At 48.5% G+C, this 15,814-nt stretch overlaps 1 protein-coding gene across 1 annotated transcript in view; it reads right to left on the minus strand.

Moving 5' to 3' along the window:
* Positions 1 to 15,814, minus strand: part of LAP3 (leucine aminopeptidase 3) — a 353,892-nt gene that overhangs the window by 79,930 nt on the left and 258,148 nt on the right. The window contains exons 8-9 of the mRNA XM_085642373.1: positions 9,819 to 9,943; positions 3,198 to 3,286 (exon numbers count right to left, since the gene is read on the minus strand). Coding sequence (XP_085498499.1) covers positions 3,198 to 3,286; positions 9,819 to 9,943 — 214 coding nt within the window. The remainder of the gene's footprint in view (positions 1 to 3,197; positions 3,287 to 9,818; positions 9,944 to 15,814) is intronic.

Genomic DNA, 15,814 nt, shown 5'->3' on the forward strand with positions numbered 1-15,814 from the left:
GATAGGGTAGACAATTTGCCTACTGTTGACCATGACTCTTATTAATAACCTTAAGTGTTAGGAGGATTCAGCTCGCTCAACAAGTGTTTAGTGACAACAGAACCAGGTTGTGGGTAAATTCAATACAGTTTTGGTGTGACATGGAAATTATAAATGATTATGCATTTGCCCAAGACATGAGCTTTAACGCATAAGCTAATTACACAAGGGCCATTAGCCCATGACTAACTGTGCATGGGCAATTAGTTCACTGTATATGGGCTGACTGCATATGGGCTTTACTAATACTGAACTGGGTCCAATACCCTACTACTTTGTACACCATTTTGCCCAGCCCTAGAAAAAATTTCTAAGCACAAACCTTCCCAATATTTTGTTAAGCTAACGATTTCTGCCCGCAGGGGAGTATAACGCTTATTAAGAACATTATACTTTAATTTTCTATATATTATTGGCACCAAAGCGTTTGTTACGGGTGTAGCAAAAATGTCACAGGTCTGAGTAATTTACTTTAAAGACAGCAGAAGGTCAGTACGGGAAATAACATTACTGCAAAGTTACCGAACCCCTGATTGTAATATGACACAGCCATGATGATAGATCATTAGAATTCAATCTTGACTGAAGTTTTGGATTAACTTGCCCAACTTTAAAAGGCAGACAGTGGTTCTCCAGAAACGTCCAACTAGCGAGTAAACATAAAAGAGCAAGAGAGAAAATATGGTGAGAAAAAACACCTATTCCGCAGCTTGCACATTCCAGGTCTGAGTCTAAAACTATAAAAGACGCAGATTCAAGGCGAAGGCATTCTTCACTGATCTGAGATCAATTGGCAAAAAAGGCCTCCAAGAAATTTTGCATGCCAGTCAAAAAGTATGCTGAGCTCTCTATCCTTCATAATATCTCAGATTCGAAGGAGAACAGTGACAAAGTCTCAGTTTTCTTTATAGGTCTTAGACCATTTTCTCACTTCACAGATCCTGTTACAGTAAACAGGTTGAAAATTGTATTTTATCTATTTATTTGAGGTTTTATATAGCGCGAACATGACCAGTTAGGTTATCGGAGCGCTTTCCAGGTATAAACACGTTGCATACAGTATAGGCATAGGCAAAATACAAGGATGGGGTTAGGGAATTGACTACAGTAGGATAAAAGTCAGAGCTATATACAATAAACAGTACATTACCAAAATCAGCGAGCCACATGTCAGCAATAAAACAAGGGGAACAATTTATACATGGAGAGGGCCAAGCAATACAGGAGATTATGCACAGAAACATAGGCCATGAGAGGGGGAATGCGCAATAAAGGAGAGTTAATGGAGGAATTTGCTCATTAGATAGGTTTTTGCTTCCTTTTTGAAGTGCGACAACATAGGAATTCTTCTGATGGAGGGAGGGAGCGAGTTCCAGATTCTTGGTGCGGCGCCAGAGAATGCTTGGTTATATGTTTTGCATTACAGAAGCAGGGTGGTTGGACCACACAGTCTCTGGCGGACCGGGAGTTTCGGGATCTCCCAGATAACACAATTTTCTGGGCAAGATACTTTGAGGTGTTCGTGTATAAGGCTTTGAGAGTGATGCAGGCCAGCTTGGGCTGGATTCTGCCTTTAAGAGGAAGCCAGTTCAAGGTCTTTAGATGTGGTGAAATGTGGTCAAATTTTTTTGAGCCAGATAAGAGTCTAGCTGCTGCGTTGAGGCAAGCTTTTAGCGGGCAGTCAAAGTCTTTGGTAGGCCAGATAGGGTGGAGCAGACGTATTCAATTCTGGAGATAACTAACACCTGAACTGTGGTTTTTAGGTCAGCAGTATCAAGGAAGGCTTTTAGTTTTCTCAAGTAGCTCAGATGGAACCTGGCGGTTTTAGCCAGAGTTGATGTGTTCACGCATATTCAGGTTGCTGTCGAAGGTTATCCCAAGCGATTTGGCAGAATCCACCATGGTTGGCGTGCAGTTGAGTGCTGTGATCGACTTAATCCATTCAGGGATGTCATTTGATTTTGGGGGTGGGTGGGGGGCGGGAGAGATGAGAAGGAACTCCGTTTTTTAGGCATTCAGTTTAAGCTGGTTGTTGGCAAGCCATTGAACAGTCAGAATCAGGGCATCATTCAGTTAGTTAATCTCCTCAAGAGAAGAAAGAAAGATATAAGTCCATCCATCATCCCGTGCTTAAAGCCTTTGGTCAATTCCTTCCTGAGCCACGGCGTAATTCTTGATGGCTTGAAAATTGACCGTCACCCCGTTACTTAAAAAAAAACACACAAAAAACAGTGAACTGACACAAGATCTGAATAAACTCCAGGCATTATCTAATCTGCATTCTCTCATTTCATTTCTGGAGAGCTGTGTTGCAACACAATTACCTTCATCAATGGAAATAACCCCCTTGATGATCTTCATGCAAGGGTAGGATTGGGCTTTAGCGCCGAATCTGCTATGTTACACTTAGTGGACGTAGGGCTTTGCATCCTAGACAAAGGAGAATCTTGTTAACTCATCCTTCTGGACCAGTTAGCGGCATTCAATACTGTCATTCATTTCACACTTTTAAAACCCACTACGCAGCACAGACTTGCTCCTCCTGGAAATACCGCCTTTCAATAAACCAAGAAGTTCAAATCGATTTTCCTGGGAGTAGACCCAGAGTCTGGTACGCCATACCACTACCCCTTCTCTCCCCAAAATTAGGGTGAGCCCTTCATACAGCCTCTTCGACACTGAGCTCAAAGTTCTACTTTTCCAATGCCAATTCAAATAATAATGTATGCAGGCTAACCTTACTATAGTTTGAGTTATAGACAAATCTGGCACAAGCGTTAATAAAAGAGATCACGTTGTTAACTTGTAGTATTATTTGAAGAAATATAATCTGACTTAAAGGTTTGCCACCATTGAAGATTTCTAACCTCACAAAACCAAATTGTTGGTCCAGTAAAAAATGGACCTTGAAAAGATGCCTGCTGTGTGGGTAAAGGATTTCGACCTCCTAATTATTGCATGTCACCCTCTTCTACCTGTAAAGCGCTCCATTTACACGAGAAAAAATGTCAAAGCAACAGTTTGGTTCTCTGGTCTTAAACACAAAGGATACAATCTGTAAGTGTTTGAACTCTGCACAGTATTGACTGCACAAATGTGGATTAACAGGGACTGGTTAGAACTACACATCAGCTTTTGAACCATTATGATTAACATGCCTGAATTGTCTTTCCATTTTTGGCTCTGACCACATCACCTGGCTTGTTCGCTCTACCGCTGGGCATATTTTCACAAAGGGGAGCCAGACCTAAAGATGCAGGATATAATAGGAAAAAAAATGTCAGAGGCATAGAGGCGTCACGAGTAGACATAGCAAATGCATCACAGCAGCACATATTTATGGAACCCTCATTATAATAAAAATTATGATTTTAGTGCAAATCTAAACTATCTCATCTCAGTATGTTAGAAGTGAGTGCTTTTGTTCCAATTTGTTAACATTGGGTCCAATGTGACTAATTAAGCGAGTTACTTACCTTCGTAACGCCTTACCTGGTAGAGACTCTTTCTGGCCACAGATTCCTTACCATAGAAGACTCCCCAGGCGTCAGACTGGATCCGGAAACTTGTCAAGAACAGTACCTTTGCACCCTGGTAGGTGGCATTATCAAGAAGGGACGTGCATTGTACCTATATTGGCACCACCCCCACGCACGCTGACATCACTTTCTATTCACGACTTTCCACACCAGAAGCACAGAGGCATGAAGCACACTGACCACTGGTGTGTGGAACAAAGGCTCTGAAAAAGGAACAACTTCTACCTAAAAATCAATATGCAAAGCAGGGAGGATAGGTGAGATGGTAAGGAATCTGAACCTATATAGAGTCTCTACCAGATAAGGTGTTACTGAAGGTGTTCATCTGATAGACACTTCTAACAGCAAATTCATTACCTAAGAACAGATACCCAAGCCATTATTCCCTGGAGGAGGGTCTGCAAATCTGATTTAGACCAGAAAGTCCTGCAGGATCAAACATCCAAAGTGCCCATTCTGACAGACCTGAGTGTGTAGGTAGTAGTGTTTGGTGCACGTGTGTAGTGAAGCCCAGGTTGCTGCCTGACAGATGTCCAGGACCGGACCTCCGCGTGCTAACACAGTGGTCAAAGTCTTTGTTCTGGTGGATTGAGCACGTAAGCCCTCTGAGGGCTGTTTCTTGTCCCTTGGCTTTATTTGGGTCCACCCAATTGAGTCTCGCCTCTTTCTTGGAGGCATGAGGCGGAACGTAAAAGGTATACAAAGTATGAATCAGCCTATGTGGAACGGGTCGACTACCTTTGGCAAGGAGGGTGCTTTAGTCCAAAATACCAGTTTAACTGGGGAAAAAAGATTTGTATGGAGGCTGAGATGACAGTGCCTGCAGTTCACTCCGGGCAGATGTTATTGCCACCAGAAAGCCGTCTTGATGGAGAGGAGCCTAAGAGGGCAGGTATGAAGCGGCTCAAAGGGCACACATTAGAAAGCTAAGAACCAACTTTAGGTCCCATTGAGGCATAACTTAGGGAGCTGGAGGAAACGTGCTGCAGACTTTTAAGGAACCTATTTACAATAGGGTAATAGGGAATGCTGATCTGGTAGCTTCAGGAAGGCAGAAATGGCAGATAAATAGCCATTCAACGTGCCCAATGCAGAGCCCTGCTGGACTAGGGTAAAAATAAAAAAAATTACTTGGGAAAAGGGTGCAGATAAAGGGTTAACCTGTTTGGCTGTACACCATGCCATAAACTTGCTCCACTGGCTGGTGTATGCCGACTTTGTGGAGGGACGCCAAGCTTCCAAAATAACATTACAGACTTCGGGTGAAAAGTGGAAAGCTGTTAACTGACAACACTCAATCTCCACAATCTTCGGAGGGTTCTTGATAAGTTCGGTAGGAGAATCCTCCACTGCTGCTTCGACAGAAGATCCTCCCAAAGGGGCAGCCTGATCGGAGGACCGATGGAAATGCTCAACAGTTCAGGATACCAGACTCTCTGAGCACAGTCCAGAGTCACAAGGATGACTTGGGCCTGATCGTTCCTGATCCTCTTGAGAACTCTGGGTAGTGAGGTAAGGGTGAAAAGGTGTACAGGAGGCCAAAGCTCCGCTCAAGATGAAAAGCATCTAAGCGAGAGCCACCTTCGAACCTCCAGCATGCAGAACTGCGGACACTGCACGTTTTTGGTGTTGACAAACAGATCTAATCAAGGCTTTCCCCACTGCTGAAAGAGATATTGCACCACCTTCGGTTAAAGGTGTCATTTGTGATTCGCTAGGCATCTTCGGCTGAGTTCGTCCGGGAACTCTCCAGGTGTTGAACCACCAGGGAAATGCTCTGTTGTTTCAGCCATGTTCAGAGGTGTAGGGCCTCTTGACAGAGCGTCCACGACCCCACCCTATTTGTTGAATTACCACGTGGCGGTAGTGTTGTCCATGAACACCTGCACTAGCCTTCCCGTGATGGAAGGTAGGAAGGCTTTCAATGGCAATGGGATCGCATGGAGCTCCAACAGGTTGATGTGGAGTCCGAATTTCGCCAAAGACCAGAGTTCTCTGATCTCCACCTCTCCCAGATGGCTGCCCCATCTCATGAGCGAGGCATCTGTCAAAACCAAAAGATCTGGTTGGAGAAGGGAGAGGAGTCTGCCACTGACCCAATCGCGGCCCGTCTGCAGATCTTTTGCAGTGCCCTGAAGGATCTGGACCATGCTAGGGAGATTCCCCAGATGCTGGGCTCACTGGAACTTCATGGCCTACGGCAGAGCTTGCATATGCCAACAGCCATGTATCAAAAGCAGGATGCAGGATGCCATGAAGCTCAACAGCCTCAGTAATTATCACCAAAATCCCGGAGAGAGGCTGAAATATCGTTATCAAAGTTTGAATACCCTGGACCAGTTGTTCGGGAGGATAAGCCCGAAAATGCACTGTTTCCAGAACAGCTCAGATGAAAGGGAGTGTGAGGAGGGATCAGGTGTGCCTTCGTCACATTTTTAGTGAACCCCAGCAAGTGCAGGAAGTCTTCCATAGTTTGTAGGTGGGAGGCAACTGCCTGGGCAAAGCTTGCCATCAACAGCCAGCCATCGAGATAGGGGCAAACTGGCACACCTTCTGCAGATGAGCTTGTAACCACCGCTATCACCTTGGTGAACACCATAGGGGTGCTGATAATGGAAACACTGCAAACTGAAAGTGCTGGTTGCCCACCGAGAACCGCAGGCAATGTCTGTCGGCAGGCAGGAAGAGAATGTGGAAGCATGCGTCCTGCAAGTCCAACGCTACCATCCAGTCTTTGGGGTCCAGAGCAGATAGGACGTGTGCAAGCATGAGCATTTTGAATTTCTCTTGATTCAGGAAGAAATTGAGACGGTGCAAGTCTAGTTGAAGACAAAGGCTTCCAACATTTTTGGGCACCAGAAAGTAGCACCAGTAATAACCACAACCTACTTCTAATTCCTGGCACCTTTGGCCAAAACAGCCGCCACTTCTTGGTGAAGCAAAGAGATGTGGTCCTCCGTCAGCCTGTTGAAAGTGAATGGCAAGGGTGGAGGGGTAGCCACGAAGGAAAGGGAGTTGCCCCTTTGGACAATTTGGAGTACCCAGTGGTCGGAAGTTATCGACTTACAGTGGTGCAGGTGATGGAGTATCCTGCCACCTATTGGGTGCCCTTGATGGTCTGAGGAAAACTAAATAGGAGGCAGCTGCCTGTGGAGGATGGTGGAGTGGCCCGAGCTCTGGCTACTTGACTCACAAGGTCTGTGGGTACTGCGTCATCAGCCACACAATGGCTGAGAAGGTTGCGTGCCATGGATTCTGGGCGGGTGGAGATGCGGCTGGAAGCCCCTTCCCTGACCACAAAAGGAGAGAAAGGCAGCGTGTGCACAGCAAGGGGGCATGGATAGGCCCAAGGACCTGGCAGTAGCTCTGTTGTCCCGGAAGCGCTCCGGCGCATAGTCAGTCAGTCTTGTCTCTTAAGAGACAGGAGCCATCAAAGGGCATGTCTTTGGCAAACGGAGTCCTAGAGCGAAAGGGAGTATGGGCCCGAAAGGCATGCAGTGTTTACCGTCCGTAGTACCAGGTGAAATAAAACATCTTCTTTTCCAAAGTATCCAGCCTCTTGGATTCCTTGTTCCAGTGGAGTGGTAGGGAATCCACCAGGAGTTACTCTAGAAGTGGAGGCTTGGACCACCAAGCTCTCCGGGGTGGGGTGCTGGGTGGGGAATTTGGGGTCCCCTGAGGCAGCCCAACGGCAGTGGGCAATAGTCCTATTCACAAGAGCCCAAGTAGGACATTCGTGGGGGCTTCATTAAAAGGGAGAAGTGGTTAGGAAGGGGTGACTCCCGGCTGAAGCACCTCTGTCAAGACGTTCGTCTTGACAACCACGGAGAGCAGCTGAAGGTCCAGGACCCCTGCTGCCCTCCTTACCACCATAGCAAATGAATCTCCCTCCTCTATAGCCACAGAAGATGGGGTGACCAAGTCAGAATCTGGGAAGGTGTCCAGTGCACTGGCATCCACGAAATCCTAACACCAGACGTACTCAGTAACATCTAGGGACTGGTATAACTAAGGGTTCAGTGCCCCCTCCTAATCATCTTCAAGTCCTAGCCCACAGCAGCATAGGCTCCGAATTGGAAGAAATGCCTCCCGACGGTGCAGGAGTCAGTGTCGGACATCGCCCATCCAGCTCAGTATCAGAGTTGGGAATTCATAAGGGGATGGCGATGGCGAAGGCGAAGTTTAAGGTGGCTCAACTAGCCTCGGTCCGGATCTGTCCATGGATCCAAGAGGCTCAACTGGCCCATCAGCAGTAAATCAGTAGTGACCCCTTCCAAACCCACAGGGCCCGAGGGTGGGCCAGTAGGGACAGGCCACCCAAATATGAGGGTCATGGCCTCATAAAACTTACGGAGATGGGCGGCGGTTGCTTCGGCTCCAGAAAACTCTGGGAGACGCGGAGTCTGACCTGGCACAGGATCAACTGTATTGACAAGCCTCGAATGCCGATGTTCCCTCATCTCGTTGGATGATTGTGACAGACGGGACGAAGTCCGCTTCGACTTCTTGTTCTTCTTATGTTTGTGGGACTTACCCGAATGCCCAGAGGACTTCAACTGCAATAAGGGGAGCTTGGAGTGACCCCGCATGACGGATCCTGGGACCTTCCTCTCACTGGGATCGAGACCGTCACAACACTGCAGGCTGAGAAGAAAGGAGCTTGAGGGACTGCTCTCCAAGGCCTTGGGGTGCATGACACCACAATCGACACAGGTCTTGGCATTGTGGTCGCGCTAGAGGCAACAGAGGTAGACGAGGTATTGGTTCATCACCAACATGCCAGTGACAAATAGTCAAAAAAAGGATCAAAAAAGTTATATCAAAAAGTGACTTCTCCAGACCAGCGCTGACTGGTGCGAAAAGAAAAGAATGGACATCAACGGGCTTGTGTGGGGCCTTATAGGCACCACACACGTCACTTTCAGTGCGGACCATGCCGATGACACCACATGGAGCCGAATTACGCCACCTACTGGCTCACCGGGGTACTGCTCATGAAACGTTTCCGGATCCAGTCTGACGCCTAGGGAATGTTTTAAGGTAAGGAATCTACTACTAGAAGTCTATATCAGGCATACAGAAATAAAAACAAAACTTCTGAAATAAGATTAGATATACAATTATTTTTTATAGAATACTGTAAATATTTTCAAATATATTTTCCTCATTGTCTTTGCTGTTATGAAATAAGGGCTAAGAACAAAGCAAGTAATGTGGGCCTGTCGCATTAATGCTGGTTGATACCCTTAATATATCTAGCCTGGTACATCCTACACTGCCTCCCAAAGCCCATGTGTTCTCTAAATATAGTACAAAATTATTTTACCATGTGAGGGTTGGAAGGGCAAGGAGGGGGCGGGCTTGGTGCCAAGAGCTCTCTAAGAGACACTCTACACTTAACCAAGCCATCTACCCCGTCCCCAAAAGGAAAAAAACACAAAAGGATCATTGAGGCTGTAACCAATGTCCGTGGGTGTTTTCACACCCTTTAATGGCCATCGGCTGCTTACAGCCACTGTTCACAGCGGTTTTCAGCTCGTTTTTTCCTGCCACTGTGTCATTTTAGCTCACCCCTGGACGACTGTTTAAAGAGAGCTGAAATCTTGTGACACGCGGTGGCACCGTGTGGCTTAGCACGTATGGGAGGGTTCTCCGATCAGTGGTTTATGAGCAGTGGAGAAATCAAGTTCGACCAGTAAATACAAGGGAGCAGGTACCGCCACTATTCATTCAAATGACACAGCGCATCTAAAACCACCAAAAACAGTCCAGGTCAGCTGGTGTGTAACCCAGATTACCATCAAAGCATTTTGTCCTCATTTTTGTTAGTGCTGCTGGTTCTAAGGCATCTCTAGCCAAGACTGCTGGGGCATCTTCTCAGATAGAAGGCAAGAAGTAGATCATTTACATCCCACACTAAAAATATAAGAGTCTAAAAGCTCATGCAGTAGAATGGCACTGCTGATAGCCTGGCTGCAGCATCAAACGCATGCTTCCTACTGCATGTAATACCACCTGAAGAAGGAAGACCATTCTCGATGTTCCAACCGAGGGAACGTCAGAGAGAAAAGAGCACGTCATAGAAGCTTAAAAGGGCTATTTGCCAGTGTGAGGCACAAAAGTCCTACTGCATCATGAGTTTGGAGACAGATGTAAAAAGCAAAAACAACGCTAAGACCATTTTTTTAATTGTATGAGAAGACAGGCATGGGGGCTTGATTCATTACCACTCATACTCACCAATAATATTAAGTGGTAGCTGAAGTGCTGCTGCTGTGACAATCGCAGAACAGATAGTAGCTGCCCCTCCCATATCTGCTCTCATGGCGTCCATCCCTGAAGAAGGCTTCAATGAAATTCCACCACTGAGAGAAAACACAGGACAAGAATGGTATGGTTTCAAGTTATTTCACTTGGAAGACCGTCAACATTCTGAATAATTTCATTATTAGAACGAAAGGGAAATACTACTTTCTGTGCATAACAAGTCTTTTTGCTTAAAAAAAGATAAATATCTGCAACGAATCAAAAGTAATCATGAGGCTAACATATTAGAACTACTAAAATAAGTGAGACTAAAAGTAATACAACTGAGCATACTGTGCTATTAATAATAATAATAATAAAAAAAGTATTTTATACTTCTTTATATTTAAAACAATTCTAAAGTTAAAATTGTGCCGTTAGGAAAATAACGTGAATACTTAATGAAACTGTATGCAGTGAAATGGACCATGCAATTATGAGGTTATAAAAACAGGAAGGCCCATTAAAAATCGAAAGGAGGGAGCAGCAAACCAATGTTAATCCAGAGGGCTATTAAGATGTATGATTATTATTCAGCCAGCACAGCTCCTGAGACCAAGTACAAAGACACAAAGTGCTCACAAAACCCAGACCCATTCTCAGACCAAAAGGCTTCTCATTGGACAACATGCATTTCACCACCCTCTCACCTACTTTCTCCTCTGAAGGGGTCTATTCACAGAATCCCTTTTTACTTTCATAGACCGGCTCAGGACTGCTAAGCTGTGGTGTTCCTGGAAAACGTAAACTTTCTGATTACTTCTTCCATTAGAATTATCAGTTCATTCACATACGAAGTGCTCAAGTGCACCATACAGAATCCACACAGGCTGTAATGGCTGTGTCCAGTGATAATAAAGCCATAACCCTGGACACCAGGAGGGGTGTGGAGCTTGCCAGACTCTAAAATGGTCGCCTGGAACAATCCAAAAATGTAATCTTTTCACCCGGGGCCCGCAGCCCGTGAAACCGACCGAGAGATGCGCTATGAGAAGAGCAGTCCAGCGATGAGAAAATTGGGCTGGCAGTCGTGCCTGGAGTGTCGCTCGGACCTGCTGCATACGGAGGCCTGCATGCACCAAGGGAGGACGAGCACTTTGACGCGGCCGCCCTGGATCGGGATCATCGGCTGTGAGGGGTTTCCCTCTCTCCTCCGGCTCCTGTGGTGGTCGCCGCGGTTGCCGCCTCTCGTGGTGGGGGGCCTGACTGGGGGTTCTTCGGACCAGGGGCTTCTGGTCCCCCTCACAGGGCAGGAAGTCATCGTTTTTGATGGAGTTGGAGGCGGTCCGTTGGCTCTGTTGACCGTCTCTCGGTTTCTGCTGGGCACCGTTCTAGTCGGGACGGACGGCGTTGCTGCCGTGGCTTACGTGCACTGGCAGGGGGCGGGACCAGGTCCTCGTTTCTGGCTCTGGTGACGTTGCTGTTGTTCAGTTGGGCGAGTCTCATCTGGTGGCACTCTCTGATGTTCTGTTCCCTGGCGGATGCTCCCGGCAGGCTCATCCCGTCCTCTGTGGATTTCTGCCTCCATCAGGAGTTGTTTGTGGAACTGACGGTGCGATGGCGTGTTCCGGTGGTGGATCTCTTTGCATGTGTGGGCGATGCCGTGGTGACCCGGTTTGTCTCCCGCGGTCAGGTGGGTTCCGCCTGGGCGGTGGATGCTTCACCTGCCCTTGGCCTCGCGGGTGTCTGTATGCCTTTCCCCCCTTCCCCCTTCTTCTCCGCTTCCTTATGGGGGTCCGATCCTTGGAGGCTCCGGTGGTTCTGGTGGCTCCGGCTTGGCCTCGTGCCTCCTGGTTTCCTCTCCTGGTGGGGATGGGGTCGGGGGTGGAGTGGATTCTGCCTCTGTGTCCGTCCCCTTTGGTGTTCCCGGTGTTGCTGCGGGATGTTCTGTCCAGGAATCGCGCTTGGCGGCCTGGTGGTTGGTCGCTTGGGTCTGCTACGTACACTGGTTCCGGCTGACTTGGCCTCTACTCTACTGGCGGCTGGGAGCCCGTCACCCGACAAGTTTTACCTGTGGCTCTGGCGTTCTTTCAGTCGGTGGTGTCGTGGCATGGGTTTGGTCCCTGCTTCCTCTTCTTTGATTGAGGTGATGCTGTTTTTCCAGGAGGGTGCTGCCTTGGGCTTGCTGGTTTCTTCCCTTCGTTCACAGTGGGCTGTGGTTCAGGTGTTTTGGAGCTCTTGGGGCACTCTCTCGGATCCTAATGGGTTGGTTGGTCGCCTTTGTGAGGGTTTGGGTTGTGTTCTTCCTGCCCCTCGGTGGCTTTTTCCCTTGTGGGTTCTGTCTCTAGCCTTGGCCACTTTTGATGTCCCCTCCATTTGAGCCCTTGCTTTCTGTGGCCCTGTGCCTCTTGTCCTTCATGACCTACTTTTTGGTGGCCATTTCCTCTGCTCACCACCTGGGTGTGCTGGGTGCTCTCTCTTCCTCACCCCCTTTTTATCAGGTTTTTGTGGACGGGATTGTTATGAGTCCGGTGCTTTCCTTTCGTCCTGAGGTCGTTTCTCGGTTCCGCATGGGTCGGGAGTTGGTCCTTCCTCCCTTTTTGTTTTGATCCCTCTTCGTCGGAGTCTGGGGTGCGGCTGCTCTCTTTGGATGTTCGGAGGGCTTTCCTGGTCTGTTCGGAGCGGGTCGCTCCTTTCCGTTTATCTGATTAGCTGATTTGTTGATTTGGGCCTGTGTGTCGGGGTTTGCGTCCTGCTGCTCCTTCTTTGAGTCGTTCGGTCGGTCTCTGATTTCTTTGGCGTGCATGGTGGCGGGGCACCTTTCGGGGTTCAGGTTGTTCCACTCGGTCCGTGGCGGCATCATGTGCGGAGGTCAAAGGGGCTTCCATTTCTGTGTTTTGCCGGGCTGCCGCCTGGGCTTCGCCGTTGTCCTTTGCCTCTCGTTACTGGTTTGGCCGGGAGCTTGACCGTGCTGATGGTTTTGGGTACAAGGTTCTTTCCGCTATGTTTCCTATGTAGTGGTTTTCCTTGTTATCTGTGTTTTTTGATTAGACTGTTTTTGCATACCTTCTTTGGTTGTCCTGTTTGGCTTTGTACATCTCAATGCGTAAGGAATGGAAGCGAGGGAGGGACGAGGAGGTAATGTCTCAATTACTTACCGGTAATTGCATTACTCTGAGTCCTACTCCCTCGCTTCCGTTACTTACATCCCTCCCTCCCTCCTTGGTAGTCCAGGCCAACCTTTTGGTATGGTTTCGGTCTCTGTGGTATTAAAGGAGGTTTGACGGGGGTTGGGGCTACTTATAGTCCCCGTGTGATAAATCACGTGATATGGGTGTCTGGTGAGGCAGGGATGCCTCAATGCGTAAGTAATGGAAGCGAGGGAGTAGGACTCAGAGTAATGCAATTACCGGTAAGTAATTGCGATACTAGATGGCTTGACTCCTGTATGCGGCCTGAACACTGAACCTCCCGGGAATTATCACTTTACCGGTGAGTTGAACGCCGGGGTTTTCCCTCGTACTTCGCCCACGGCATGCCCTGAGGGAGGCGCCCTGCTTGAGCTGATCGGCGGCGGCTTTTTTTGTTGCACCTTCTTGCAGAAATCAGTTCAATCCCAGGAGCTGCTCGTGGGGGCCTCCCAATCAGCCTGCACTAGATCGGGGTTACAACAAACAAATGATGGACGGAATGCTGACAATGCAGACATTCTCCCCCAGTCAAGAGATCTGGGTTAAATCCATCGTTCTTTTGCCCACTACGCCACCCCAGTTTAGACATGGCCATATGCAAATCAGTCTTGACCCTGTGCCTCATGGGAACAGTCCAGCCCGAACTGCCAAGCCATGTCTTCCCTGGACCGGAATCAAGCATCCTAGGACCGGTTTCTGGCTATCAGCCGTCATCAGCCAGGATAGCTTGACTCCAGTGGCGTAGTGAGCACGGGTCCCACGTCTGGGAATACCCATCCCACTTAGGGCGAAAAGCGTTACAACAAACAAATGATGGACGGAATGCTGACAATGCAGACATTCTCCCCCAGTCAAGAGATCTGGGTTAAATCCATCGTTCTTTTGCCCACTACGCCACCCCAGTTTAGACCTGGCCATATGCAAATCAGTCTTGACCCTGTGCCTCATGGGAACAGTCCAGCCCGAACTGCCAAGCCATGTCTTCCCTGGACCGGAATCAAGCATCCTAGGACCGGTTTCTGGCTATCAGCCGTCATCAGCCAGGATAGCTTGACTCCAGTGGCGTAGTGAGCACGGGTCCCACGTCTGGGAATACCCATCCCACTTAGGGCGAAAAGCGTTACAACAAACAAATGATGGACGGAATGCTGACAATGCAGACATTCTCCCCCAGTCAAGAGATCTGGGTTAAATCCATCGTTCTTTTGCCCACTACGCCACCCCAGTTTAGACATGGCCATATGCAAATCAGTCTTGACCCTGTGCCTCATGGGAACAGTCCAGCCCGAACCGCCAAGCCATGTCTTCCCTGGACCGAAATCAAGCATCCTAGGACCGGTTTCTGGCTATCAGCCGTCATCAGCCAGGATAGCTTGACTCCAGTGGCGTAGTGAGCACGGGTCCCACGTCTGGGAATACCCATCCCACTTAGGGCGAAAAGCGTTACAACAAACAAATGATGGACGGAATGCTGACAATGCAGACATTCTCCCCCAGTCAAGAGATCTGGGTTAAATCCATCGTTCTTTTGCCCACTACGCCACCCCAGTTTAGACATGGCCATATGCAAATCAGTCTTGACCCTGTGCCTCATGGGAACAGTCCAGCCCGAACTGCCAAGCCATGTCTTCCCTGGACCGGAATCAAGCATCCTAGGACCGGTTTCTGGCTATCAGCCGTCATCAGCCAGGATAGCTTGACTCCAGTGGCGTAGTGAGCACGGGTCCCACGTCTGGGAATACCCATCCCACTTAGGGCGAAAAGCGTTACAACAAACAAATGATGAACGGAATGCTGACAATGCAGACATTCTCCCCCAGTCAAGAGATCTGGGTTAAATCCATCGTTCTTTTGCCCACTACGCCACCCCAGTTTAGACATGGCCATATGCAAATCAGTCTTGACCCTGTGTTTCATGGGAACAGTCCAGCCCGAACTGCCAAGCCATGTCTTCCCTGGACCGGAATCAAGCATCCTAGGACCGGTTTCTGGCTATCAGCCGTCATCAGCCAGGATAGCTTGACTCCAGTGGCGTAGTGAGCACGGGTCCCACGTCTGGGAATACCCATCCCACTTAGGGCGAAAAGCGTTACAACAAACAAATGATGGACGGAATGCTGACAATGCAGACATTCTCCCCCAGTCAAGAGATCTGGGTTAAATCCATCGTTCTTTTGCCCACTACGCCACCCCAGTTTAGACATGGCCATATGCAAATCAGTCTTGACCCTGTGCCTCATGGGAACAGTCCAGCCCGAACTGCCAAGCCATGTCTTCCCTGGACCGGAATCAAGCATCCTAGGACCGGTTTCTGGCTATCAGCCGTCATCAGCCAGGATAGCTTGACTCCAGTGGCGTAGTGAGCACGGGTCCCACGTCTGGGAATACCCATCCCACTTAGGGCGAAAAGCGTTACAACAAACAAATGATGGACGGAATGCTGACAATGCAGACATTCTCCCCCAGTCAAGAGATCTGGGTTAAATCCATCGTTCTTTTGCCCACTACGCCACCCCAGTTTAGACATGGCCATATGCAAATCAGTCTTGACCCTGTGCCTCATGGGAACAGTCCAGCCCGAACTGCCAAGCCATGTCTTCCCTGGACCGGAATCAAGCATCCTAGGACCGGTTTCTGGCTATCAGCCGTCATCAGCCATGGCTTGGCAGTTCGGGCTGGACTGTTCCCATGAGGCACAGGGTCAAGACTGATTTGCATATGGCCATGTCTAAACTGGGGTGGTGTAGTGGGCAAAAGAACGATGGATTTAACCCAGATCTCTTGACTGGGGGAGAATGT

Source organism: Triturus cristatus, chromosome 2_2 (assembly GCF_964204655.1).
Source record: "Triturus cristatus chromosome 2_2, aTriCri1.1, whole genome shotgun sequence".
NCBI lineage: Eukaryota > Metazoa > Chordata > Amphibia > Caudata > Salamandridae > Triturus > Triturus cristatus.